Genomic DNA, 27,945 nt, shown 5'->3' with positions numbered 1-27,945 from the left:
CCCAGACGAATGAGCACAACCCACCTGCACACAGACTCGCGCACACACACAGACACACGTGTGCGTATAACCCCCAGAAACGCACACGCACACACGTGGATGCTCACACACACGTAGATACATGCGCACGCGGGCGGCCCTCCCTCCCTGGGCTGCAGGGAAGTGAAACCCCTTGGGGAAGTGAAACGGTCGGGAGCCTGGGCTTCCAACGGGCCACTGGGGGGACAGAGTCCACGGTCACGGTCGCTGAAGCTGCCCCGAGGTAACTGGGGTCTCCTGGGTGGGGTCCGGGGACCAAGGCGTGTAGGTGGCTGGTGGCACTGCTGACTCACCTGGGCGGGGGCCCTGCCCGCGGGGTGAGTCCTGGGAGTGGGGTGGGGGCAGGGCAGCCTGGCTGCACCACCTGCTGCAGCCCAGGGACGTGACTCAGGCTCACGGATGCACCGATCCTTTCTTCTGAGCCTGCAAACAAGCTATTTTTGTAGAGCTTTTATGCACCTTCTTTTTTTTTTTTTAGAAATTTATTTAGTTTTTATTTTATTTATTTTTGGCTGTGTTGGGTCTTCGTTGCTGCACACGGGCTTTTCTCTAGTTGCGGCGAGCAGGGGCTACTCTGTTGTGGTGCGCAGGCTTCTCATTACGGTGGCTTCTCTTGTTGTGGAGCACGGGCTCTAGGCACACGGGCTTCAGTAGTTGTGGCGCGCGGGCTCAGTAGTTGTGGCTCACGGGCTCTAGAGCGCAGGCTCAGTAGTTGTGGTGCACGGGCTTAATTGCTCCGCGGCATGTGGGATCTTCAGGGACCAGGGCTAGAACCCATGTCCCCTGCGTTGGCAGGCGGACCCTTAACTCCTGTGCCACCAGGGAAGCCCCTACGCGCCTTCTTCTAAAAGGGAGGGAGGACACGAAGTGGCCGTGTGGACGGGATGACCCCTCCTCCTGCGCGGCCGGCTGCTCCTGACCTGCGCTGGACACACTTCGGTCTGGCCGGTGGGGAGGAACCCCCAGGTGCTGGGCACACAGATGCTCTGGGATCCTTGGAGAGGACCGAGTGGGAGGTTTGGGGGTGGTGGCCCTTGTTAAATGTCATGGGGTGAGAGGACAAGGGGCGGGGCCCTTGGTGGAGGATGTTAGGGGGGCTGGATGGCTCCGTGATGGGGATGGCACAAACCTCACTGTCCTTCTGCCTGGAGATTTCAGCTTTGGCAAACACTGTCAACCGAGGAGAGATTTTAGGACCTGATGAAGTGGCAGGGATTCTCCAAAAGCCCAGCTCTCGGATTCGGGGTCCAGCCCTGCCACGCTGCCGTCCCAGTGGATGACCATCTGGTTCCTTCTGAAAATCTCCCCCTGCGTTTCCCCCTGCGTCTCCCCTGCGGTCTGGTATAATCATTGAATAAACACCTAGAATAATTGAGAGCCATCCCTGGAAAGAACCTTGGACGATGTGTCTTGACGGCCAGGCTCTCCATTTTTGTTGTATTGCTGTACCTCTATTTACTTAACATTTTTCTTTAAATTAACTGCTTTAAGTTTTTTATTCCACCTGAACAGGGATGACACGTGTATCACACTTTGAGAACCACTGATGTCATCCAATTCACCCTTTTCTGCAAGTGAGGAAACAGACCCACAGTCGTGAAGTGATTTGCCCAGAGTCTCACCAAGACGTGCTAATTTGGGGCTGGGCCTGGGGTCTCTCCATTTACAGTTTTGATTCTTTCTGGTGGAAAGCGTCATACTCTCATGTGTGCAGAAACAATTCCTAAATGTGGTTCCAGTAGTCAGCCCAGGTCAGGGTTCGCCCGCAGACCCAACTGGGGCAGTTCCTTCCTTCTTCCCTCAAATCCCCGCTCACTGGAGACCTGGGTCAGCTGCTCTCTGGAAGCTCCTGGAATCTTTGATGCTAATATTCTGAAATGTCAGGAACACATGTCGCTGTTGAGTGACTGTGCTGGGTGCCTGCTGGGTGTCTTGCCAACCCGGGGTGGGGGTGGGGGCAGGTCTTCAGTTCTGGGACAATTTCTTATAGTATTTATTTCCTTTTTTTCTCCCATCTATTTTTTCTTTTTCCTTCTGAAATGTCTGTTATTTGGGTGTTGGATTTCCTGAACCAATATTCTTCTCTCCTATTTTTGCCCTACTTTCGAAAGGCTTCTCTTCAGTTCCATCTTTTATATTGCTCGTCAATGTTTTAAATTTCAGCATTCATGTTTTTAATTTCTGAAAGCTCATTTTGTTTATTTTTTACACCGCCCTGTTCCTGTTTTGGGGACACATAACTTTTCTCATCTCTGTAGAGATATTAACTATGGTTCTTCTGGGCTTTCTTTCGTTTCCTGTGCTAGTTCCTTCTCTGTGTTATTTTTTAAGCTCCTTTGTTATGCTGGAGCCTTTCTTCATAAGCCTCGTGATCCTCTGCTCTCCGGTTGTATTTAAAAGTGAAACACTAAAAATCGATTTCAGTGTTTCCCTGTGCATGTCAGCAGGGCTCGCGGGGGAGGTCTGGGAGGCCTCGTGATGAACTTTTATGTGGGGAACCCCCCCGTGTCTGTACCCAGAGGTCTCTTCTCTGGGATCTCAGAGAAGGAGAAGCGTCGTGTGCATGCTGCCTCCTGGTCATCCGAGTGTAGGATGGGAGGAGGGCGGTCCAGCTTCAACACTAAACTCTTCAGCCTCCCCCTTCCCAAGTCTCCAGCAGAGCGACTTCCTCTTCCAGGCGTCCCAATGTCCGTGTCAGGGCGGCCAGCCCTGCCCGCGCTGCTGCTGGCCGTGGCCATGTCTTCTTTCTGCTCGGCCACATCCGGAGACGAAGCACGAAACCGGCTGTTGATGAGAGAGAAGATGATGCGTATTGGGGGGCAGCTGGTGCTGAAGCAGGAGGAGGAGCTGGCCAACCAGAGGCTCGGGGCCCTCAAGGAGGCTGAGATGCAGGAGGCCCTGAGGGCGGGGAGCATCCCGGCCAGCATGCACTTCTTCCAAGCCAAGAGCCTCATTGAGCAAAGTGCAGTGTTCCACATCCTGAAGAAGATGCCGAAAGGTAGGGGTCAGAGGGGACGGTTCTGGGGCCCTGGGGACATCGGAGGGACTAAATTGGAGCTGGTGGGTCTTGTTTTGAGTGGAGCCCAGACTCCACTGGGGCCCTGAGTCCTAGTCCTTGCTGGTGGACTCGGGGCGGGGGCTCCACGTGGCTGCCGTCCACCGTGAAACCAGAACCCTGGCTCCGAGGGGACTCGGCCTCAGACAGACGGCAGCGAGGGGGCTTGGACATCCCCGGGCATCCCTGGCGGGGCTGGAAGTTGTCCCCTGTAAGAACCCGATCCCTCCCTGCATACATTCTTCTAGCCTTTCCGGGGGCTAAGTTACTGAAGGGGATGCGTCCTGGGTAAACAACACATTTCTAGTACTTCATTGCTACTGTCCACTGGAAAAAAATGCACAGCGTGAGAGCTGGGAGTTCAGTTTTATTTGGGGCAAAATGAGGACTATAGCCCGGGAGACAGCATTTCAGATAGCTCTGGGAAACTGCTACAGAGAGGTAGGGGGAAGGTCAGTACCTACGTGATTTTGGTGAAGGGGGAGTACATGCAATGAAGCACATGTTGTTTTTGGGTTTTCCTGTTGTTTTTTTTTGCGGTACGTGGGCCTCTCACTGTTGTGGCCTCTCGCGTTGCGGAGCACAGGCTCCGGACGCGCAGGCTCAGCGGCCATGGCTCACGGGCCCAGCCGCTCCGCGGCATGTGGGATCTTCCCGGACCGGGGCAGGAACCCGTGTCCCCTGCATTGGCAGGCGGACTCTCAACCACTGCGCCACCAGGGAAGCCCGAAGCACATGTTTTTTGAAGGCGGTTTCTGCTAGTCACCAGGAGCAAACGTCACCAAGAAGGATCTTAGTGTTTTTGTAAATATGAAGAGTTAGTTTTTCCCAGAGCACAGAGGGCCTCATTTCTGATCTCCACCCTGAACTCCTTTCAGGGAGTGTTGAAGGTCAGCAGCTGCAGCGGCTCATGATTTAATCCTCGTAGAGGTAGATGGCAAGGGCCAACCTGCAGGTGATGTTACTGTATAGATGCATCGCCGTGAACAGTAGAACAATCATGGTCCTGAGCACGTAGCTTGCAGCTGCAAGCTTTCTATACTTTTTTTTTTAGTATCACAGAGATTAAAAAATGTAAAGACTGTGAGGTTGGTAAAGCAGCCTCCCTGTTTAGAGAGGGGACACGCCAGAGCTCGCACAGCGGGACACCCGCCAAGGGGCCAGTGTCCAGGCCAGGTGCTCAGACGCAGCCGGAGGGCAGAGGGGGTGAACCCTGAGCCTCGAGTCGGTGCAAGGTCTGAAGGAGGCCAGAAGCCGCAGGGCTCGGCGGGAAGCAGGAGGTGGGCAGGCCGCATGTGGGGTGACGCGGAACAGGATGGGGGACTCAGGGACCCTGGGCCAACAGGCTGGCGTGGGCGGGCGGGGGCAGTCTTCCCACGCCCCTCATGCTGCGCTGGGCCCGGAGGACTCATCTGGGGGTCAGGCTCCCCGTGGGAGCTGGAAGCCAATAGATGGAGGCCAGCCTTCTGATTGCAAGCCCGCCTGCGGCCTCCTGGATGAGAACACCCAGGGCTCCTGCTGGTGGGGGACGCGGTCAAGGAGCCAGGAGGCCGGGCCACCCCGGGATGAGGCCGCCACAGACGGAAAGGGCCCCGTGTCCCCAGGAACGTGACCCCCAGAAAGCCGCGCCCCTCTCATCCGCCCCTGCTGGGCTCTCGGCCCCGAGCCCCGGGGTCCGGTCGCCCGCTGCCCTCGCCTCACCCCACCCACCCCTCTCCCTGCAGGGGCTGCCTTACACGTCCACGACTTCAGCATCGTCAGCGTGGACTGGCTGGTGAGAAACGTCACCTACAGGCCCCACTGCTATTTCTGCCTCACCCCGAGGGGGACCCCGCAGTTCAGATTTGCTCGCTCGACTCCCCCCACCCTGAACACAACAGAATGTCCCGCGTGGGTTTTGCTGGAGAAGTTTCGAAAGGGGCTGCCGAACATCACCGAGTTTGACCACAGGTGGGTGGTGGTTCGGGAAGAACCCGTCTCGCGCCTGCGCAGGTGGGCTTGGCGTGTGCGCTGTCCCCGTGGGACAGACCCTTCTAGAAACAGCTGGCGTTAAAGAAGTCAGGAGGCTTTTTCTCTTAACTTTACGGGATCCTTTGCTTTACCAAGCATTCAACACCTTCCCCACCCGCAGCAAGTTCCTGGTACGTTTAAAACCCGATTTGACCAGCGGCACTGCTGCCGCACCGAACAGGATTTGTCTGGACCCTCAGGAAGGCCGGAGACAAGGGGATTCCCAGCTCCTGGAGCCAAGAGGCCCAGGATGGATGAAACAGCCTGAAAACACGATGGCCAGCTTGCTAACAGACTTGTATACAAACATTATAATAACTATTCTAATCGTAGAACCATCTACAGAGGGCTTTCTTGAGGTATTTCCTTGATGAGTAAGAAAATGCAGCCCAGCCTGCATTTTAAGGAGGTTGCCCAAGGCCACACAGCTGGTAAACGGCTAATCAGGGAAGTAACCTGGGTCCTGTACTGCCAAGTCCACAACTATTTCCATCGGACCTCGGGCTTGAGCTTGCTGGGGCTGCCACAATGGAATACCACAGACGGGGTGGCTTAAAGAATACCAGTGTATTTTCTCACAGTTCTGGAAGCTGGAAGTCCAAGACCAAGGTGTGGGCAGGTTTCTCCAAGGCCTCTCTCCTGGGCTGGCAGACGGCCGCCTTCTCACTGTGCGTGCACCCCTGGGGTCTCGGACACCAGCCCTACTGGGTCAGGGCTCCACCCTTACGACCTCATTTAACCTTAGTTACCTTCTGAAAGTCCTCATCACACATTAGGAATTAGGGTTTCAGCATCTGAATTTTGGGGACACGATTCAGTGCATCGCACCCTCCAAGGACAGCTTGGTCTGAGATGTCCGTTCAGTGGGGTCAGCCTGGCTAAGAGGCCAAGGGGGACAGCAGAGCCTGGCTGGTGGGAGCATCCTGCCAGGTGTCTCCTGGGGAGCACTTGGAGGTCCCAGGGCAGGAGGCCTCCATCAGGGAGCCTGGGCAGGAGTCCTACAGGCCGGGGTTGACGGCCTGCCGCAAGCCTCTGCCTACCCTTTGTATCCTGACAGCCTGCTGAGGAATTTCACTCTGGTGACCGAGAACCCCCAGGAGACTTATGCAAACCAAGACGCAGTCTGGGCCAAGTTCGAGACCATCTTCTTCGCGATCGCGGGCCTCGTGAGCTACGCCCCGGTATTCCGAGACTACATCTCCCAGGGCCTGGAGGAGTTCTACCAGGACAATGTGCTGTACCTGGAGCTCAGAGCCATGCTGTACCCGGTGAGTCCGTCTCTGCTCAGGCTGGACTCTCTGCTCTCACCCTGCAGGGCTTCACGGGCTCCCCACCCTGGTGCTGCATAGGACCGAGGGCCGGCTTCACCCCCAAGGGGCCTGGTGCCTTTCCGGGGGCCATGTGAGCAAGAAGCCCTGGGCGGGCCCTGCAAAACTAGGCACGTGCCCCTCACTGCCCGTCACCTCCCTTCCCTCGTGATCCCCCTGGCCCAGCTCCCCCGAGACGCACAGGGCGTGCTGATGCCTGGGCACCTGCCCTGGACTCTGGGCAGTGCCTCGTGCCCAGACCATCCTTGACCGTCTCCTTTCCTATCCAAATGCGCTACTGTGAGTCCCACAGGATGATGCCCTTGGTGCAAGGCCCGCTGAGCCTTTCATCTGGTAAATGGGTCTAGCTGCAGGTAGAGTGAGGTCTGGTGAGTTCCTGGGGGCCCTCTCTGTGGAGCACGGGGTCTTCTATGGGCAACAGAGACATTTGATTTGACTTTGAGGAAGAAAGGTCAAAGAGAAAAAAAAGGAAAAGATTGAGAAGAGTCCAGAAGTATCCCAAAGTGTCAAAATATTAACAAATCGCTCACAGGACCTTGCATGTTGGCCAGAAGCAAAGGGCGATGGGGTCTCAGGTACCGGAGACGGACCGACCTCAGCTTTGCAGACCTGAGCTCGGGGAGGCAGCGGGGTGGCTGGGGCTCCAGGCTGGGGAGGCGTCCCACAAGGAGCCCGGGCGGGTCAAGTGCTGCGAGCGAGGACCCTTCTGCTGGGTATGGAAGAGGACTTTCCTGAGGACTTTTGCGGGGAGGTGGGGATTGGGGGTTGAGGGAGTAGCCGAGGTACTGGAAGGCTCTGCCAGTACCTTCGGGGGGCTCACAAGAGTGTGTGCATTGCGCTGTAGGGGAGCACACTCGCCCCCCAAAGTGTCACTTTGGCATGTGGATTATTTCGAGCTGAAACAATCAGGCCCAGAAGACTCAGGAAGAGCCTTTGACCTTCCCCCCAAGTGACTAAAAGACCTAAAGGGCCTGTTCTCAGCATAGAACCGCACCAGAGCCTCTGCAGAGAATACGGCCGGGTGTGGTCGGGGGACCCCTCAGGGCCTGGACACCAGAGTCCACTCTGTCCCGCTGTCCCTGCTGGCCCAGCAAACATGTGTTTACCAAACACTTGCTTTTTATCACCCTGTGAATTGCCTTCCTCGCCTTTGAAGTCCCAAACCCCTACCCCCAACATCCTCTTTTGTCTTGAGCTGAAGATGGTATTTAAGGTGAGGGCTTCAGCCATTCGGGTGAGCGGCTCAGTCTTCCTGGGTCTCTCCCACGTAGAGCTGTTATTAAACTTTTGCTAGATTTTCTCCTGTTAATCTGTCTCATGTCAGTTTAATTCTCAGACCAGCCAGAACCTCGAAGGGTAGATGGACATGTCTCCCCCTACACCCCGACAGTTGGCCAGCTGGCCTAGGCAGCTGGATTCAACTTTACTGGCTGGACACCCCTGGCCCCAGGCTCCTGCATCTCCGAGATTCTGGCAGAAGGTGAGAATCCTTATCCTGTCAGTTTGCTGGATCTCCGCCTGCAGGGGCTTTTGGAAACAGGAGTGGATAGAGTCCTTTTTCTCTTTTCTAAAATCAGATTAGCAGGAGAAAATATTTGTGGAGCTAGTTCTCGGGCCTTAGGGCCTCTGGGTCAGTGAATTTGGAAGAGAGCTCTGGGCTTGTGAATCCTTTTCCTCCCAGAGATGGTCGCTGTTTTTCTGTGTTTCTGTCTTTTGTATCACAAGGAGGAAAACCATTGGTCTGATTGGTTTTACTTTTTTCTTGTTCTCTGTCTTGAGAGTTTGGCCTCAGCACCAGTGAGAAAACTTGGCTGGTCCTGCCGTCTGGAAGGCGCAGGCAGCGGGGCATTGGGTGGCCAGCCGGATAGACTGGGATTCCTAGCTGTCACCTCTGGTCGGAAGCACAGGCCACACCTGGGCTTGCAACCAGCGTCCTTGTCCAATGGCGCCAGCTTCCGGGGGTTTGTCACAAGAGGTCTCCGTCCCCAAGGGGCCTCTGTCATCTCAACCTTCACGCCGCCTTTGCTTCCTTAGACCATCCTTGGGGGCGAATTTTCTGGACCTTGTGAGGCTGTGTCCTTTGCACTCTCCTGGGACACCTCTTTTGTTCATGGTTAAGCCACGGAAAGCCTTATGGTGTGAGTTGGTATTACGATCTTACTGTCAATGGCCAGAGGATGGATACTTTGAACTGGAAAAACTTCTAAATTGGTAAATTTTTTAGAGACCTCTCCTTGTAAACACCTGTTTTATTGGTACCAATGTTAAGACCAAAAGGTTACCTTAACTCAAATGAACAAAATGGTTTGGGAAGCCGTATGGAATTCAGTGTCCTAGCTTCGCCTCATGGGTCTTACAGATGCTAATAAAAACGGTCCATTAATTAACAAGGGAGTGAGAAGAAGGGTGAAGTCGGGACTCCTTCCAACAAGGTAGACATTTGTAAAGGGTTATTAAGGGGAGAGTCACAGGACTGGTCCCAGCAGTGTGGGAATCTATAGATGGTTATTAAGAAATGGGATGAAGGGCTTCCCTGGTGGCGCAGTGGTTGAGAGTCCGCCTGCCAATGCAGGGGACACGGGTTTGTGCCCCGGTCCAGGAGAATCCCACATGCCGCGGAGCGGCTGGGCCCGTGAGCCATGGCCGCTGGGCCTGCGCGTCCGGAGCCTGTGCTCCACAAAAAAAAAAAACAAATGGGATGAATACAATGGACATTGATGGGATTAAAACAAAGGTTTTGATAACAGCACTACCTAAGGCTGGGTGGGCCAAAGGGACCCCCCGCCAGCACCCCCCAACATGAAAGGGCCCCAAACAAGTCCTCTCTCTTTCCCCCAGTTTGGAGAAGTTTAAAGGCCAGGACGCAAAGCTGACACCTAATAAGCCGACCTGAATCCCGAGGGCAACAGTCAGGCTGATTAACCAAGTTAAAGATTGACAGGAGGGCCTGGGTCCCTGGGGTGGACTCCGCACTGGGGACCCAAGGCCTTTGACAAAGGAGGGTGGAGGGAACTTCCCCTGACCCCTCGAAGCGGGAGCCCCAGGAGCTGTGGCACCACAACCGCTTGTGGAGCCGAGTTGTGGTGTGAGGGTGGACGAGGTTTATAAAGCTTGGAATGTTTGAGGAGTGTTTGATGGGAAGAGATGTGATGTCCAGCTGAGAACTCTTCCCCGACAGTATCCAAACTGGTCTGTCCATTCAGCCAAATTATTGAGTGTGCCAAGGCCTTGCCACACTCAGTAATTTGAACTGACTTCAAGGGTGGCACTATTTTGGTTTTCTTACCATATTCCATGGTCTTTATTGGCTCAGAAATGTTACTGTTTGTACACCCAGAAGCAAAAGGGCTCCAGAGGACTGACACACATTGACCAAAGTCATAAGAGACAGATGTATACACAAGAAAGTCAGAATGCAGTTTTCAGAGAAAATTGTCAATCAGACCAGTCACGTATGCTTTCCCATCAGTAAATTCTCTCTTGAAGACAAATTTTTTTAATTGAAATATAATTGATTTACGATGTTGTACCAGTCTCTGCTGTACAGCAGTGACTCTGTTTTACACATGTATACATTCTTTTTTTTTTTTTGAGTATAACTGCTTTGCAATGTTGTGTTAGTTTCTGCCGCACAGTGAAGTACATCAGCCATACACATACACGCATCCCCTCCCTCTTGGACCTCCCCACTACCCCCCCACCTGACTAGGCCATCACAGAGCACCAAGCTGAGCTCCCCGTGCTAAGCAAGTTCCCTTTAGCTATCTATTTTACACATGGTAGTGTACTTATGTACATTCTTTTCTTAATACTCTTTTCCATTATGGTTTATCCCAGGAGACTGGATATAGTTCCCTGTGCTATACAGTAGGACCTTGTTGTCTATCCATTCTAAATGTAATAGTTTGCATCTCCCAGCGCAACCCCAAACTTCCCGTCCATCCCTCTGCCCCACCCCACCATGGCAAGCACAAGTCTGTTCTCTACGTCTGTGAGTCTGTTTCTGTTCTGTAGATAAATTCATTTGTCATATTTTAGATTCCACATATAAGTGATATCATATGGTATTTGTCTTTCTCTTTCTGACTTACTTCACTTAGTGTGATCATCTCTAGTTGCATCCATGTTGCTGCAAATGGCATTATTTCGTTCTTTTTATGACTCATATTCCACTGTATATATGCACCACATCTTCATCCATTCATCTGTTGATGGACATTTAGGTTGTTTCCATGTTTTGGCTATTGTGAATAGTGCTGCTATGACCGTAGGGGTGCATGCATCTTTTTGAATTATAGTTTTGTCCGGGTATATGCCCAGGAGTGGGATTGCTGGATCATATGGTAGCTCTATTTTTAGTTTTCTGAGGAACCTCCATACTGTTCTCCATAGTGGCTGCACCAACATACATTCCCACCAACAGTAGAGGAGGTCCCCTTTTCTCCACACCCTCTGCAGCATTTGTTATTTGTAGACTTTTTAATATTACCATTCTGACTGGTGTGAGGTGGTACCTCACGGTAGTTTTGATTTGCATTTCTCTAATAATTAGTGACGTTGAGCATCTCTTCATGTGCCTACTGGCCATCTGTATGTCTTCTTTGGAGAAATGTCTATGAAAATCTTCTGCCCATTTTTCGATTGGGTTGTTTGTTTTTTTGTTGTTGAACTGTATGAGCTGTTGGTATACTTCGGAGATTAAGCCTTTGTCAGTTGCATCATTTGCAAATATTTTCTCCTGTTCCGTAGGTTGTCTTTTTGGTTTTTTTATGGTTTCCTTGGCTGTGCAAAAGCTTATTAAGTTTGATTAGGTCCCATTTGTTTATTTTTGTTTTTATTTCTATTGCCTTGGGGTGAAGGCAAATCTTAACTTCTCCTGAAGCCAAACTATCTGATATTTTTGCATTCGGAGGCTAATTTTTAAATCCTGGGTGGGATCCCTAAACTGACTCTATTGCCCTAGTTTGACTTGAAGGGTTCGGGGACCCTGTCGTGGAGGCTGCGCCAGCCTTGAGAACCCGTCCTTCCCGTCCTGAGTCAGTGCCCCCTTTCCCCCACTTCCAGGTCTCTACTCTCCTGTGTATCCTGGATGACCCCCTTTTCCTGGGATATGTTCACACCTCCTTGAGGTCGGCCCAGGTGAGGGTGTGCGTCTCCACCAGGATCCGGTGATTGTTTGCCGGTTTCACTCTGAGCACAGACCTGCAGACCTATTTCTGATTCTTGGGAAGTGGGAGTGGGCCTGACCTCGGCCCCCAGGAGAGTCTTGTCAGCCTTGTGAGTAGTCAATAAGTCCTGGGTACAAACGATCCTTTCAAAAGAAAAGAGAGGGTCCAGTCCCCCTTCTACTAAGAGAAGAATTTCGGAAAGAGATGAGCTGGCCCTGGACTAGCCCGTGTAGGGCGGAGGACAGTGCATCTCCCAGAGCCATTAGTCCCCTGTTTGGCCTGAAATCCCTTCCTTCGCCCAGCCTGGGCCCCGCCCCTAAGCCCATCCTCCTCCGGAGTCTGGTTTAAGCCCTGCCTCCACCACACACCCCCACCTTCCTGGGACTGGCTTCGTCTCCTGGAATCCCCGTGTGTATGTCAGCCCCGGTTTCCCAGCGAGGGAAATGACTGTGAGTCATTTCAGACCCGGCAGAGTCCTCCAGAGGCTCCAGGGGTGATAATCACGCTTAGGGGGGGTAGGTGTGCATGGGACTGAGTTGGAGGTGCTCTTTGGACCCTGACCTCCCAGGGTCCCAGACCTTGGGTCTCGGGTTGGGCTAGGGAGCTGCCGAGTTAACTAGCCAAACGCCTGCCCCCCGCGCCCCTTGGTTCCCATGCAGATGGTCTGACCCAGGCCGCACTTCAAGACCTCCTGAAAGCACTTTATCTGCATGGTCTCCTCTGAGCCTCACCACCTGCACTTTGCAGATGTGGAAACAGGCTCAGAAGGGTGCAAGAGCCTGACCCAGGCCATGTGGGCAGTGAGTAGGGATGGGCCAGGGGCCGGGGTGCTGGGCTTTGAGAAACCCTGTGGGGCTACACGCATCTCAAAAGGAGCTCCCCGAGGGGCTTCCGGCCTGGGGGTGTCGCTTCCTGTGGGCACATCCTGGCAGCTTTCGCAGAGTGGGGAGTGGGAGGGAGGCCTGCCCTTGGGGAGGGGACTTGGGCTCCGTAGGGGGAAGGGGAGAGGAGGGAGAGAGGTGCCGAGCGAGGGTCTGAGCCCCTGGGGAGGTATTTGGGGAAGCTGCAAGGAATTGGGCCTTGCTTCCAACCCCCCGCCCCCCTCCCCACGCCCCTTGGGGACACGTGGCTCTGGGGTCTGCCCTGGGGACCTGCCCAGCCAGCCTCTCTCCCCACCTCCTCCGGCACCCAGCCAGGGCTCCCTGAAGGTGGAGGGCGGCTGGGATGTGGGCTGGGGCGAAGACTGAGGGGGATGGGATTTGCTGTTTGCTCTGGTCTGACCCTGGAACAAAGGGCCCTTGCAGTCCGGAGTCTTTGCCTAACGCCCCCTTAGCCAGAGTAGGGGAGCCATCAACACATTAACAACTAAAAACGTCTGCCCTGGAATTCTTTTCTGAGCCCCCTGCCTCCCCCTCCTTGCCTGTGGGGCTAATTCAGGGCCTGGGATGCTGTTGATGGACTATGCCACTGCCCAGCCTCCTATTGTGTCACTAATGCTCCATCACAAAGGCCACTCACCCGTAGCAACAGTTGCTAGGCGGGTCTGAGCTCCTGGGCCCCATCCCCGCCCCCTCGGCCGGAATCGGAGACTCAGACTGGGTCGGGCCAGCCTTCCGAGAGGAGCTCCCAGGGGATTATGCACAGGAGCTAGCCCAGCTGGCATTTACCCGTGGGCGGTCTCGGGGTGGGGGGGGACACGTCGGGGGCGAGGGAGCTCAGGATGGTCGTTCGCGGACGGCTTCCTGGATGCTGTCACTTGTGTAACCAGCGGTCCCACTGCTCCCCCTACCCACTCCCAGAGTTTTGTCCTGGGTTCTTAGCAGAATCCTTCATTAGAAACTCCACCTGGCTTTTTGCTCTAGTGACCCGTGTTTCACGTCATTGGTGTTGCTCTGCGGAATCCCGATGGCCGCGCTTCCCTACCACGTTGCGCTGTGATCGCGCTCTAAACAAGGCTGTGAAATCGACGAACACGGTAGATCTCCAGCCTAGAGGTACATTATTACATGAGAATCACCTGGGCGAGTTTAAAAAACCAGGTTCTACCCCCAGAATTTAACTAATCCGGGGTGGGATCCAGGCATTTTCTCCTCACTAGGTGGTTGGAGACTTTGAGACAGCGCCCCTCCACCGCGATGCCGCCGACCCCCAGCCCCCCGCTCCAGCCAGGGAGCCTCAAAATTCTCATCTGTAAAATAAGACCTACCTAACAGTGCAGTTTTTAGGATTAAATGAGATTGATGGAAAGCTCTCGGCATATGCCTGGCACGTAGCAGAAGCTCAGTTCACGCTTTTTAAGTGAATCCGGCTCTAGAAGTGGAAGCTGGTTGCATTCGGAACTAGAGCTTCTGAGTCCTAGTTTCTGGTCTGACACAAGCTAATTGTGTGACCTTAAGCAACGCTGCCCCCACATTTCCCTTCTGTTCCTTCAGCTTCAAATTCTTTAATTCCATAATATCATAGACAACAGGAATTTGTAATCTTGTACTAGTTTAGGAAAGTAGTATGTAGTTTGAATAACTTCCCCACAAATATGCACCGCCTCAAGTAAACTGCAGGATTTGAGATCATCTAAATTGAGTCCAGTGTGTTTTTAATCCAAGGGGGCTTATTATAGAGACATAGCCGCTTCTGTACCCCTGAGCCTTAGATGAATGACAGACCCCTTGTACTTACAGGTTGTCACATTCTTAGATGGTCACTCATCTTCCTATAGGACAACTGCAGATTTGAGTTGTTTTTCTGCATCTGGCCATAGGTTGCTGATAACAACACGGTATTACTAGTTATCATTTCTTTTTTAAAAATTTTATTAGGGTAGAGTGGCTTTACAACGTTGTGTTACTTTCTGTGTATAATGGAGTGAATCAGCTATAGGTATACACATATCCCCTCCCCCTTGGACCTCCCTCCCGCACCCCCCATCCCACCCATCTAGGTCCCTACAGAGCACTGAGCTGAGCTCCCTGTGCTATACAGCAGGTTCCCACTGGCTATCTTTTTTACAGGTGGTGGTGTATTTATGTCAAACCTAATCTCCCAGTTCATCCCACACCCCTTCCCCCACTTGGTTCACATGTCCATTCTCTACGTCTCCGTTTCTATTCCCGCCCTGCAGATAGGTTCATCTGTACCATTTTTCTAGATTCCACATATATGTGTTAATATACGATATTAGTTTTTCTCCTTCTGACTTAACTTCGCTCTGTATGACAGACTCTAGGTCCATCCATGTCTCTACAAATGACCCAATCTTGTTCCTTTTCATGGCTGAGTAATATTCCATTGTATATATATACCACATCTTCTTTACCCATTCGTCTGTCGATGGCCATTTAGGTTGCTTCCATGTCCTGGCTATTGTAAATAGAGCTGCAGTGAACACTGGTGTGCATGTATCTTTTCGAATTGTGGTTTTCTCAGGGTATATGCCCAGTTGTGGGAGTGCTGTGTTATTATGGAGAACAATATGGAGGTTCTTTTAAAAACTAAAAATTGGGACTTCCCTGGGGGTGCAGTGGTTAAGAATCCGCCTGCCTGTGCAGGGGACACAGGTTCGAGCCCTGGTCTGGGAAGATCCCATATGCTGCGGAGCAGCTAAGCCTGTGAGCCACAACTACTGAGCCCAAGTGCCACAACTACTGAAGCCCACGCACCTAGAGACTGTGCTCTGCAACAAGAGAAGCCACTGCAATGAGAAGCCCACACACTGCAACTAGGGGTAGCCTCTGCTCACTGCAACTAGAGAAAGCCCGCACACGGCAACGAAGACCCAACGCAGCCAAAAAGAAATAAGTAAATTTATTTTTAAAACCCCCTAAAAATAGAACTACCATATGACCTAGTTATCATTTCTGAGTGCTTTATAAATATTAACTGATTTGATACTTGCCACAAGCCTCTGAGGTGTGATTGGTTTGGAATATATCGTAGCTCACTGGAGCCTGAACCCAGAAGGCTGACCACGACCTCAAACCAGCTGAGAACTTTCCTCTGAGGCTTGGCTTCAGAGCCTGTTCTAACTGCACCAGTGCGGCTGTGAGGGGCTGCAGGTCTCACCCTGGAAAGGGTCTCCACTCCTGCAAGTGGGGGGCCCTTGCGCTTTCAGATTCCCATCTTGGTGCTCCCATCAAGGCTGCAGTTTCTTGGGCAGAGGCTGGAGGCCAGAGGGGCATGAGCTCGGGGCCTGGGCAGCCCCAGGGGAGACTTACTGGGGTACCAGCAGACCAGGAAATGCTCTGGATGCGGCTTCAGTGTCTGCCCTTGTGGCTCTCCGTGCCACGGGAACTAGCAGTGGGACCGCTGACAGAATCCATGAGTGCGGACCACCCTGAGTGCATCAGGCCTCCGTGGCACCTTTTGTGTAGCCATGCAGACTCGATTAACCTGCCAGGGTTCTTCCTTTAGGCAGAATATCATGTGTTGATCTATATATTTAAGTTTCTTTCTTTTGTCTCCTATGCCCCCCCAACATCCATCTATCCACCCATCCCCTAAAACGTGCTGCGTGGGGCTTACTTTTTTTTTTTGGCCGCCGTGTGCAGCAGGCAGGATTAGTTCCCCAACCAGGGATGGAGCCCACGTCCCCTGCAGTGGAAGCGCGGAGTCCTAACCACTGGACCGCGAGGAAAGACATGGCACTTTTTTTTTTAAATTGAGCTATAGTTGGTTTACAATGTTGTGTTAATTTCAGATGTACAGCAAAGTGATTCAGTTACACACATATATATGTATCTATTCTTTTTCAGATTCTTTTCCATTATAGGTTATTACAGGGTATTGAGTATAGCTCCCTGCGCTGCACAGTAAGCCCTGTCTTAGTATTTTTAAAGCTGCAAGTAGGGATTTCCCTGGTGGTCCAGTCGCACTTCCACTACAGGGGGTGCAATTTCAATCCTGGGTTGGGGAACTAAAAAAAAAAGAAAGAAAAAGGTGCAAGTAGACAGCTCTCTTCTTAGGTTAAAGCTCGTTTCTGGAGCTCCTCCTCTGGTCCTAGGAGAGCAGGTGGGAAGGTCAAGCGACAGGGACCCCGTTCTCAGGGATCTCCGACCCAGCTGGGGTGTCTGGACAGGTGACTTGTAATGACGGAGCAGTCAAGGCACGGGGCAGAATTCCGTCCTTCCCTTCTGCAAATCAGGTGGGTAATGCCAAGATGACGTCAGCTAATAATTTTGGGTTGAGTTAATACAATGGTTCTCAAACTTTTACTCACAAAATCTTTGAGGATCCTAAAGGGCTTTTGTTTATGTGGATTATATCTACTATAACCTGTATAATATAACCAGTATTAGAAACTAAAACTGAGAAATTTTCAAAGCACAAGCCTACACAATTACACCATCTATTTTGTGTCAGAGCAATATTGCCATATGTGATGCAGCTTCTGGAAAATTCTGTACACTCAGAGAATTAGAGTGAAAAAGAAAACATCTCAACATTTTTATGAAGACAGTTTTGAATTTGTAGACTTTGCAAAAGTCTAGGGGACCCTCAGCGGCTCCCTGACTATCCTTTGAGAACTGCTGGAGTACAGCATCAAAGATTTGAAGATTCTAACAGAATGCCTTGATCAGTAACAGGAAAAGCATTCTTTTAAAAAATCCTTTGGGGACTTCCCTGGTGGTGCAGTGGTTAAGAATCCACCTGCCAATGCAGGGGACATGGGTTCGAGCCCTGGTCCGGGAAGATCCCACATGCCATGGAGCAACTAAGCCCCTGCACCACAACTACTGAGCCTGCCCTCTAGAGGCTGCACCAGTGCAGCTGCGAGGGGCTGCAGGTCTAGTAGCTGCGAACCACAGCTACTGAGCCTGCGTGCCACAACTACTGAAGCCCACGCACCTAGAGCCCGTGCTCTGCAACAAGAGAAGCCACCGCAATGAGAAGCCCACGCACCGCAACGAAGAGTAGCCCTCGCTCGCCACAACTAGAGAAAGCTCGCGCGCAGCAACGAAGACCCAACGCAGCCAAAAAAAGCCCCACAAAACTTTGTAAGTAGGAAAGGAAGAAAGTAAGTTTCCTTTACCTTCTTACGTTCTGTTCTTGGGATGTGCAAATTAAACTGACAAAAGCAGGGCTTCCCTAGTGGCGCAGTGGTTAAGAATCCGCCTGCCAATGCAGAGGACACGGGTTCGAGCCCTGGTCCGGGAAGATCACACATACTGCGGAGCAACTAAGCCTGTGCACCACAGCTACCGAGCCTGCGCTCTACAGCCCGTGAGCCACAACTACTAGGCCCGTGTGCCACAACTACTGAAGCCCGCGTGCCTAGAGCCCGTGCTCCACAACAAGAGAAGCCACCGCAATGAGAAGCCCGCACACCACAACGAAGAGTAGCCCCCGCTCGCTGCAACTAAAGAAAGCTGGTGCGCAGCAACGAAGACCCAACACAGCCAAAAATAAATAAATAAATTTATTTAAAAAATAAAAAATAAAAAAAAACTGACAAAAGCCACATTAACAGGAGAAAAGGCATAGAAATTTTATTTGATGTCAACGTTTAATTTTTACGTGCATGGAGACCTTCATAGAACAGAAGTGAAGACCCAAAGAAGTGGGTAGACCAGGTTCTTATATGCTACAGTATGTTAACAAATGGTGAGAAATTGTGGAAAAGCAATAAGACAAAGGAAAAGAGGTTTGGGCTTCCAGGTGCAGTAAATTGTGGGGAGGTAAGTGTATGGGGGAACTAATAGAAGACGGGTTATTTTAGTCAGGTTCGTCTGTTCAGATCCAGGTCGGAGCCCAGTTTCTGTCTGCAGTGATAAGGGCTGTTCTCCCGGAATGGGAGCTGGAAGGGGGCGCCTTCACGGACAGAAATGTATGTCCTGCTCTGAGGCAGAAAGGAGGGCACAGAGCTCTGTCTGCTTCTGTGCTTCTTAATTGCCTTTAGCTCAGAATAATCCTTATGTAAAAGTGGGATCTTTGGGGGCAGCACATCTGGTACCCCTCAGGACCCCCAGAGATGGACAAGCAAAACGCCTGCTCTTCCCCACTGCATGTTTTCTTCTGTCTCACCTACTGTGCACCCCTGGTCTTCCCACTCTGCCCCTGACCATTTCGCTCTTGGTGTCCCTAGTGGCTTGGCCACCTCAGGGGTCCCCTGCCTCGGGGTGGGAGAGTGGGGAGATGAAGTGGGTCCTTGGAACACCCTTTCTGGCTTGTGTCCTGTCGTCAGCTGGCCTGTTCCTCATTCGCTGCACAAATGCTTACTGAGCACCGACCATGTACCAGGCACTGTTCTAGGTGCCAGGACCCAGCCTTGAACAAGAGGCAGACATCCCAGCCTCGTGGCACCAAAGAGCATTATCCCATGCGGGGCTGGGACTTCTGATCAACCTCAGAGGCCGTCACAGGCACTGAACAAGGAAATCACAGAGTCCAACCTAGTTTTGGAGACTGTTGGCAGCTGGGACTGGAGATCTGCTCTGCTCACCTCTGACATCTGGTCGGGACCATGCTTCCCTCGCAGGTGTATGAACTGAACGGGACGGTCTACAGCCCAGAGTGGTTGGTGAGGTTGTACGAAGAAGTGGCTCGTAATTTTGCAAAAGAGCATCCTGGGTTTATCGGAATCAAACTCATTTATTCGGATCACAGGTGAGAGCGAGCACGGCTGAAGCTGAAGGAGCTAGGAGGAGACGGGGGTGGGGCGGGGTGGGGCGGGGGGGGGGCGCTGGGAGGCTGGGGCCAGAGACCCCGGGGGACTCCACGTGCCGTAGCGAGAGTGCAGAATCCACTCTGAAATCCTGACCAGGCTGGAATGAAGAACTGTGGCAACTTTCCAGATCATTGCAGGCTGTGACCCACACCGGCCTGGGTCATCAGTTACGGGTTTAGTGTTTTTGCCTGAATGTTTTTTGCTTCAATCTGCGGCCGGGTTCTGCCTCACGGCAGCCACGTCTGTGTGGAGGCCTCTGGGAGCTGCAAAGAAACCCTCACCCTTGCCCCAAGCAAGAGGAGGAGGCCTCCGCGGAATTCGGATTTTACCGAGGAAGGGTCTCCCTTTTGTCGGAAAGCAGCCGGTCTAGACGGACAGTCGGCGCCGTGTCCAGCCGGAGGGTTTGGGGAGGGCAGACCCCGCCTGCTCAGCCCCCCGCCGGGGGAGGCGGAAGGGCAGTCAGGCCTCCCTGGAGCCCCCTCCCGTCCTGGTGAGACTTGGGGCCGCCGGCGCTGGTGGGCCGGGGTGGAGCTGGCGGTGGTGGATGGCGGAAGCTCCCGGGGGCCGGTGTCAGGAGCGCGGCCGCACGGCGTCCCCTTGGCGCTGGGGACGGAGGCAGCTGCTCCCGGTGCAGAGGAGGGACGGGCAGGTGTGGGGCTCACAGAGCCGGGGATGGAACAAGCGGGGCGATGCCTCGGCCCTATCACGGACTTGCGCCTTTTCTCTTTGTGCTTCCGTGGTGTCGCTCCCGCCTTTTCCCTGCCCTGGGCTGGAAGGGAGAGACGTGCAGGGGAGAAGAGACACTTTGGTCGTGTGGTTTCTGCAGTGCCCGGGCCTTGCTGACGGAACCAGGGCCCAGGCCCAGCTGCCCTGGCAGGGACTGGGTGGCCTGTGGTGTTTCACAGGTGCCCAGGGAGCAGTGGGCTGGGCACCTCCAGGACCATCCTCTCAGGGATGCGGGACAAGTTTCGGGCATGGCCGCTTTGCTTCAGTCAAATGCAGACTAATAAAACTGCACTATTTGTTTTGACCCCGTGGGTCCCCATCCCCACTGGCTTTCCAGAGCCTACGCTCTCTGTGGGCCCCGCCGGAGTCCTTGAAAGGATAGATTTGGGCAGAATTTCTCCGTGATGGGGCACAACAGCCTGGACGGGGCGGGGTCGTGTGGGCAGGGCGGCTGGGTGCCCTGGACGAGGCCAGACTGGTCGTGAGGGGCGCTCACGACACCCACTGGCCCCGAGGAGCCTGCGCCCGTGCTTCTCTCCATCTCTCCCACAGGTCCAAAGATGCGTCCACCATCACGAAATCCATCCAGACAGCCATGGAGCTTCGAGCCAAGTTCCCCGGGATGGTGGCGGGGTTTGACCTGGTAATGGGCCCAGCCCAAAGCCCTCCGGGAAGAGCTGGGTGGCCGGCACCACTGAGACCCTCCCTCGGGGCCTGGGGGGGGGGGAAAGGGAGAGCAGAAAAGTTCAGAAAAAGGCTAGAAAGGGAAGCTCCAGAACAAGGAAGGGCCAGGATGAGGGGCTGCCCCCCACTCCCCGGCCTCTGCCCTGCTCTGGCCTCAGTGCCCACGACACATCGCTCTTCAAGCTGCAGCCCAGGGCTGGGGTGTCTGGAAGGAGACGTGGGGCTGGGCCTGAGCGTACCGTCCAGGATCCAAAAGCGGCCCCGCCCCCTTCACCCCAGCTGTTTCCAAAGCCCCCTCACCCCCCTGCCCCACATAACAGCCAGGCCACACTTCAGGTGACAACTCCGTAATCTCACTGAGAAGCTAAATTAATCTAACTGGCCAAAGGCACCCCGACCCTCTTGCAGAATGTGCACATTTCACTCGAGACTGTGCTGAAGCCCTTACGTTCAGACCCACCAGGGCCCCGGGAGCGGATCTCAAGGAATTGTTTTCTTTGGACCAGCGTGTCCTCCTGGGGTCCTCGGGGGCTGCTCAAGGGATCCGGCCTCTCCAACCCCTTTTCCCCTCTGTCTGCGGCGCCTCCCGACCGGTCCCTACAGGACTCAGGTGCACCAGTCCTCGAGGGAAGCCGGGCTGGTGTTGTTCAAAGGGTCGGCTGGGGTCTGCACTCCGTCCTGCTGCGCTGAGCACCCAGCTTGTGTTATCACGAGGGTGTCAGCGCCCCTCCCCGCCTTCTCTCCCAAGGCTCTCTCACTCCCGGCCCTGGGGGTGGGGCTCCCTTTGAAGAGCCAGACTTTGGTGCAATTGCGGTCGGGTTAATTACGGCTGAGGGACTCTGCTGGGAGCTGCCAGGCCCGGGGAGCCCAGGGGTCGAAGGCCAGAATCCTCCCGACCCTGGTCTAGGGCTCAGGCTCTCCCGCCCTCTCTGTCTCTGTCTCTGTGCTCTCTGAGTCTCTCTCTCCCCCAACAAGGAGCTCAGGCTGGAGCGCAGGGCTGGGAAGGCCGTGTGCAGGACACCACGCAAAGGCTGGGAGGGTCGAGGTACAGCCTCTGAATAAGGGGGGAGTTCTCTCGGGGCAACGCGCTCTCTTTTTCTTTCCCAGTCCTGCTACTGGTCCCTCTCAAAAGGCTGTGTGCCTGAGGCCTCAGCAGTGCTGGCAGGTACAGGGCTGCAGGGCACACCAGCAAGGCCCCCCACTCTGTCCTGCAGGTGGGGCGAGAGGACACGGGCCACTCCCTGTATGACTACAAGGAGGTTTTGATGATTCCAGCCTCGCGGGGCATTAAGCTGCCTTACTTCTTCCACGCTGGAGAGACAGGTGAGCCTATGACCCCGTCGGGGACAGAGGGGGTGATGGGCAGGGGCCCTGGCCATCTCCGAGGGCACGGACGGGACACCGGGAAGTGGACTGACAGCCCCAAGGCGTCTCGCGGCACCTGTCCCTTTCACGTACATTATCACATCTGTCCTGACAGCAACACCCGGAGAAGGAGGGACAGGGATACTGGGGCAGCTGCCCTTCACATGCGTTATTCATAGCTCTCAGCCGGTCCTGCCAGGAGGGCGCTTTTGCCCCCATTTACAGGTGAGGAGCCCAGGGCTCCAGCCAAGCACAGTCACTGGTCCACGTAAGGAGCTGGGAACCTTTCTGATGAGCTCCTTTTCATAAGGCATGAACTGTGCTCACCGGTCATCGCTCAGCCTCCAGACATTCCAGACCTTAAATAAAACACGTCGACCCTCAGCAGAAGCAGCACCAGGTCACAGCTGCGACATCAGGTCCCAGGGAAGATCTGGGGGACTTAGACCTGCTGCATCCCGACTGGCACCCCTCAGAGCACCTTGGGCTCCTGCCACCCAAGAAGCCCTAGGAGCCAAGGGCAGAGCCGTGGGAGCTGGGATTTCACAGCCGGGCTTAAACCCTTGTGTCTCATCATCTCTCAGAGGAAGGCTCCTGTGCACTGATCTCTCAGTTATGTATTTATTTAGGCTGCCCCGGGTCGTAGATGTGGCACGCGAGCTCTTAGTTGCGACACGCGAGCTCTTAGTTGCGACACGCGAGCTCTTAGTTGCGACACGCGAGCTCTTAGTTTTGCCGTGCGGCACGCGGGATCTAGCTCCCTGACCAGGGATCGTGGAGTCTTAACCACTGGACCACTAGGGAAGTCCCGCCAGGGAAATCCCGCGTTAATCTCTTTTTCCTGACATTAGTTTCAAGTCCATTTAGATCCAAGCTGTTTTAGGAGATGTAAAGAACTGTTTGTGGGGGTGGGAAAGTGGAGATGGTGTGTGTGTGGGGGGCGTTAGCCTTGAAGACCACGTGGTTTGGTTGGGAAAATCATACTCACCTCTGTGAAATCATCTCAATTCCAAGACGCATGGTCCTAGGAGAGGATTTTGCCAGGACTTGGGTATTTAATACCTTTAGTTAAAAAGAAGAAAATCTTTGAAAAGAAGTAGTAGTTAGGAAACTAGTGAAAATCTACCTGAAGCACATGCCCTCACCAGCAGTAGGAACACGTGGGTTTCATTCCCAACAGAAAAGTGGAGTTTTCACCTTTCCCATGTGAATCAGTCAGGATGCTTTTCCAGGCATGGGGCCCTCACACATGGGTCTCACAATTAGGTCTTCTGTGATCTCCCGCAATAAGCAACCTCTGCTTTCTTTCCGGGTCCGGGATTTCACCCCACTTGGCCACAGATATGAAGTCACAACCAGGCGTGACCAGAGAGGAGCTGTTTCCTCCAGGGCACCTCCTTGTACTGGGGGGAAGCTGCAGGAGTCCTCACCCGCACCCTCCCTCCCCAGGCTGGCAGAGTCCGAACTGCCATTCTCACCTCCAGCGAGGCCCTGCCAGCGGGAAGCCGCCTCGGGGTGGCTGGTTCCTGCCGGCTGCTGCCATCCTGCCACGGGTTGTCCCAAGAGCTCTTTTACAGACAGAAATTAAAGTTCGTACAAATCATTAGAGTGACCGAGTCTGCAGCACATTGTTGTAGAGGATCCTACACATAAAATTCCCAGAAAACAGCTCTGGAAACAAACATAAAATGGAAAGAAAGAATATGGACGGTGGGTCGGGTAGACCAAGGCTTGAAACCCAGTTTTGCTGCTTCCTGCCTGAGGACCTTGCTTGAGTTTATAAAGCTTGTGTGGGTTTCAGCTTCCTCTACTGTTACATACGTACATACATACGTACGTACCTATAGGCAGGCCGTACCTCTCTTCAGCATCGTCATAAGGAAAACGTGTGCGCGTGTGCGCTTTTGTGTTAATGGTCATTTCTCTTCCTTTTCCTGCTTGGGGAGTCTGGGCCTTTCACCTGCAGATTGTCTGTGGGTCCCATCCATCCTGCTGAAGACCCGCCCCCTTTATTCCTAGACTGGCAGGGTACTTCTGCAGACAGGAACGTTCTGGATGCCCTGATACTGAACGCGACGAGGATTGGCCATGGGTTTGCTTTGAGCAAACACCCGGCCGTCTGGGCTGAGGCTTGGAAGAAGGACATCCCCGTCGAAGTCTGTCCCATCTCCAACCAGGTACGCAGGCTCCCTGGGGCCAGTGGAGGGCACTCTCCTCCCCCAGCCACGGCCAACCTTTCTCCTGCATAATCTCTTCGTTAACTCCCTTGGTTTCTCTGTCCCTCCACTCTCTCACTCCCGGTCGTGAAGTTATGTAGGAATGGACTTTGCCTAAACCATTCATAGTAATGAGGGGCCCCCGTGGGGCGGGATTGCGGGTGAAGCTATGGACAAAGCTAAAGGGGCCCGGGACGGACACGCAGGGGGTAGCGTGGGGTCCCACTGCCGGGCAGCTGCCTGGGGCTTTGTGCTTAGGGCAGCTGCTGCGAGCAGGACCAAGAGAGACCGGATGTTTGTGGAGAAGATGAGGACTCGCGGGAGGACCGGCTCTTCCTGCGTCAGGACCGCCCAGAGCCCCGATGCTCGGGACAGTGACGGGGACGGCAAGGCCCGGTTATACTCGCGGCCTCACCTTACTCGTGACGGCTCTTCATGGACGCACGGTTGTCTCTGACTGGGCAGGTTCTGAAGCTGGTGTCTGACCTAAGAAACCACCCTGCAGCTGTGCTGATGGCCACCGGGTACCCCATGGTCATCAGCTCTGACGACCCCGCTACGTTTGGAGCCAGAGGCTTGTCCTATGATTTCTACGAGGCCTTCATGGGCATCGGGGGGATGACAGCCGACCTGAGGACCCTCAAACAGCTGGCCGTGAACTCCATCAGGTGAGCGTACCTGTTCTCCTCGGTCACCGCCTGTGTTGACCGCTCCGAGGTTTGGGCTGAGGCCCGGAGGTTTCCGTGCTCTTCTCCGCATCGTCTCCTATCCTGTGACTGCTCTCGGGCTGGGGACATGGTGCCCTGCCAGCATCCGAGGTCCCCTCCCGCCCCTCCCTAGGCTGACCCGGGCGCCCCGCCCCCGCAGGTACAGCGCCCTGTCGGAGCCGGAGAAGCAGTTTGCCATGGCAACCTGGGAGGAGAGGTGGCAGAAGTTTGTGGCCCAGCTGGCAAGGGCCCCCGAGTGAGGAGACGGCCGTCTGTCACCCGCTGCCTCTGCTTCCCTCCGCCCCGGCCTCGCCTTCTCTCCGCCGGTCTGGAACCCAAGGAAGTCACCTCCGTCTCTTTACCAGAACCGACGTGCGAAGGCCACCCTCAGCCTCCACCTTGCCCAAACTCTCAGAGCCCTCATCAGTGGGCCCCACACACCTCGTGGAATGTCCTCCCTCGGCCTCGGTGACACAGCCCCTCCGGGTTCCTGCTTCCCTCCGGCCGCAGCTCCCGGGGGGCCCCGTCCCCGAGCTCCTCTCGGCTGATCTCGGGTGGGCGTCCCTCAGCTCAGCCCTGCACTTTGGTCTCCGCTGCTTCCCTCCCCTTATCTCTCTTCACTCCACACTCTTCTCCTGGGTGGTCTCGTCCACTCCTTCCCTTTAGAAACCGCGTACTTGATGATGATTCCCAAACCTGTGGGTGATTCCCAATCAATACACTCGCTGGCCCACAGGAGCCTCGGAGACCAGCTCCGAGCAACGCTTCCCTCCCAGGTGCCTCAGTGACTGGCATGTCCGTCCACACGGCGCAGAGGTCGTCAGAGGAGTTCTTGCTGCCCCTGTTCACCCACCCTCCCCACACCGCTGCTGCCCGCCCTGCAGCGGCTGTATGCACTCTGGCCTGACTCGCAACAGTCCCTAGCTGCTCTCTCTCTTCTCTTTGCCCTTTCCAGCTCGTTCTCCGGGAGCAATGACTGTTTAAAGTTAAATTAGGGGCTTCCCTGGTGGCGCAGTGGCTAAGAATCCGCCTGCCAATGCAGGGGACACGGGTTCGAGCCCTGGTCCGGGGAGATTCCACATGCCGCGGAGCAACTAAGCCCGTGCGCCACAACTACTGAGCCTGCGCTTTAGGCCCTGTGAGCCACAACTACTGAAGCCCGCGCGCCTAGAGCCCGTGCTCCACAGCAAGAGAAGCCACCGCAATGAGAAGCCCGCGCACTGCAACGAAGAGTAACCTCTGCTTGCCGCAACTAGAGAAAGCCCGTGCACGGCAACGAAGACCCAACACAGCCAAAAATAAAATAAATAAACAAATTTATTTTTAAAAAAAGTTAAATTAAACCAGGGTCCTCCATTGTGACAAGTCTGTGCACTTAGGAAACTCCTGTCCCCACTGGGCACGTAGCACCCTGTGAGCCGGGGTCCCTCCTACTCCATCCCGCCCCGCATGGGACTCCAGCCTCGGTGTCCCGAGCTCTACCAGCCCCAGGGCCCCCCTGGGTCTCTCTGCGGGGAATGCTGCTTCTCCCGCTTGTGTCTGACTCTTGTCACCCTCAGGCTTCATGTCCTTGTTTCAGAAAGGCTTCCCCCTCGGGGCTCCTTGCTCTTCCCTCCCACTCCACCGTGATGTGTAATGACCATGTATTTAGTTCTGCGGGGCCGCCCTCCCCCACGCCGTCATCTCCCCGTGGACAGGCATGAATGACCGGTTCACATCCACCGCGAGCCCGGAGCCCAGCCCGTGCCCAGTCAGCCCCCAGTAAACACTGTGTTGCAAGAACGGACGTGCCCTGTTCGTGCTGAGCTGGGGTCGGGTCCCGGCTCCCAGCCTGGTCTCTGGGAGAAGGTAGGCGAGGAGCTGGCCCTGGCCTCACGTGGCCCCAGGCTGCGAAGAAGAACCGAAGAAGTCATTACACGTGCCCTGTGGATGCGGTGAAGCCCACCCTCTCCCTGGCTCCTGGCTCCTGGTGCTGGGACAGCCTTGCTGACCAGGGTGCTCAACCACAGGCTGGTATCCAGAGGGAACCAGATGCCCTTGAAGACCTTTTGATTCATGGCCTTAACCAATCCCAGCAGGGGGCACACGGGTCCCAACCGAGCTGACTTCCATTCAATGAATGGTGACAACGGAACTTAGCAGAACGGGCTTCGGTAGCCAGCTGCCACGGTCATGGGGGTCTCCCAGGGGTGTAGGGTCTCTGATTTGGGAAAACTAACCAGCTGTGGTGCCTTCGTGCCGGTTCAACAGGCAGAGTCCCCGCAGAGAAACAGAAACACCAGCAGAGCCAGACCGGGACTCGCCAGGAGGGAGGGGCCGTGGCCCCCGGGTTCTGCGGCGGGCAGAGAACGTAGAACCTGTTTCACTCACTCCTCCTGTGACTTCCCAGAGGGGCCCTGACATACAGGTCTTCGGGGAAAACTTGTGTTAGTTGAATTCTTGTAAGCAAAACCTTGCTGCACCCGGGGGCTCGCTGTTTCTTTAAAGGAAATCTGTAGCAAAACCTCCTGTTCACAAAACACCTTTTGTGATTTGAACTCCTGGAGTCTGTATCTATTTGTTTCTAGTGAGGTCTCCTTTGTCAGATGAAGGGTCTGGGCTGGAAAACCAGAGTTCCCATCGTCTGGCCCGCGATGGGTGCCCTGGCCTGGCCTCCCGGTCCTGGAGTTTTGCTTCCGTCCAGGACAGCTTGGGGTGGGGGGCAGTTCTGGAAGATCCAACTGAGGGAATGCCGTTGGAGATGTGAATCATCCCCTTTCCCAGCAGTTTAGAAGTTGGGATCCAACCTCAGGGAAAACCATGGAACATTTAATCTTATAATCTTGAAATAATGTGAAACTTCAGAAAAGTAGCAAGAATAGTACAAAGAACTCTAAACATAAATAAATAAACCATGTTTATTAGTTTCTTGTGTTTCTTTGTACAAAATAAACAAATGCACATGTAAACTCTGTTTCCTCTTTCTGTGATGAAAGGCACACATTGCC

At 54.3% G+C, this 27,945-nt stretch overlaps 1 protein-coding gene across 1 annotated transcript; it reads left to right on the top strand.

Annotated features, from left to right (window-relative positions):
* The first annotated feature begins 201 nt into the window (after nt 1-201).
* Nucleotides 202-26,108, top strand: ADA2 (adenosine deaminase 2). Its single transcript, XM_060165688.1, has 10 exons — nt 202-262; nt 2,717-3,037; nt 4,819-5,044; nt 6,162-6,372; nt 19,072-19,199; nt 20,539-20,629; nt 21,885-21,993; nt 24,055-24,212; nt 24,717-24,919; nt 25,119-26,108. Exons 2-10 carry the CDS (start codon nt 2,725-2,727, stop codon nt 25,216-25,218), a joined length of 1,539 nt encoding a protein of 512 aa, XP_060021671.1. The 5' UTR covers nt 202-262; nt 2,717-2,724; the 3' UTR covers nt 25,219-26,108.
* The last annotated feature ends 1,837 nt before the right edge of the window (nt 26,109-27,945 follow it).

This window comes from Lagenorhynchus albirostris, chromosome 11 (genome assembly GCF_949774975.1).
Source record: "Lagenorhynchus albirostris chromosome 11, mLagAlb1.1, whole genome shotgun sequence".
In the NCBI taxonomy this organism is placed as follows: Eukaryota; Metazoa; Chordata; class Mammalia; order Artiodactyla; family Delphinidae; genus Lagenorhynchus; species Lagenorhynchus albirostris.
This window is presented reverse-complemented; position numbering and strand designations above follow the sequence as displayed.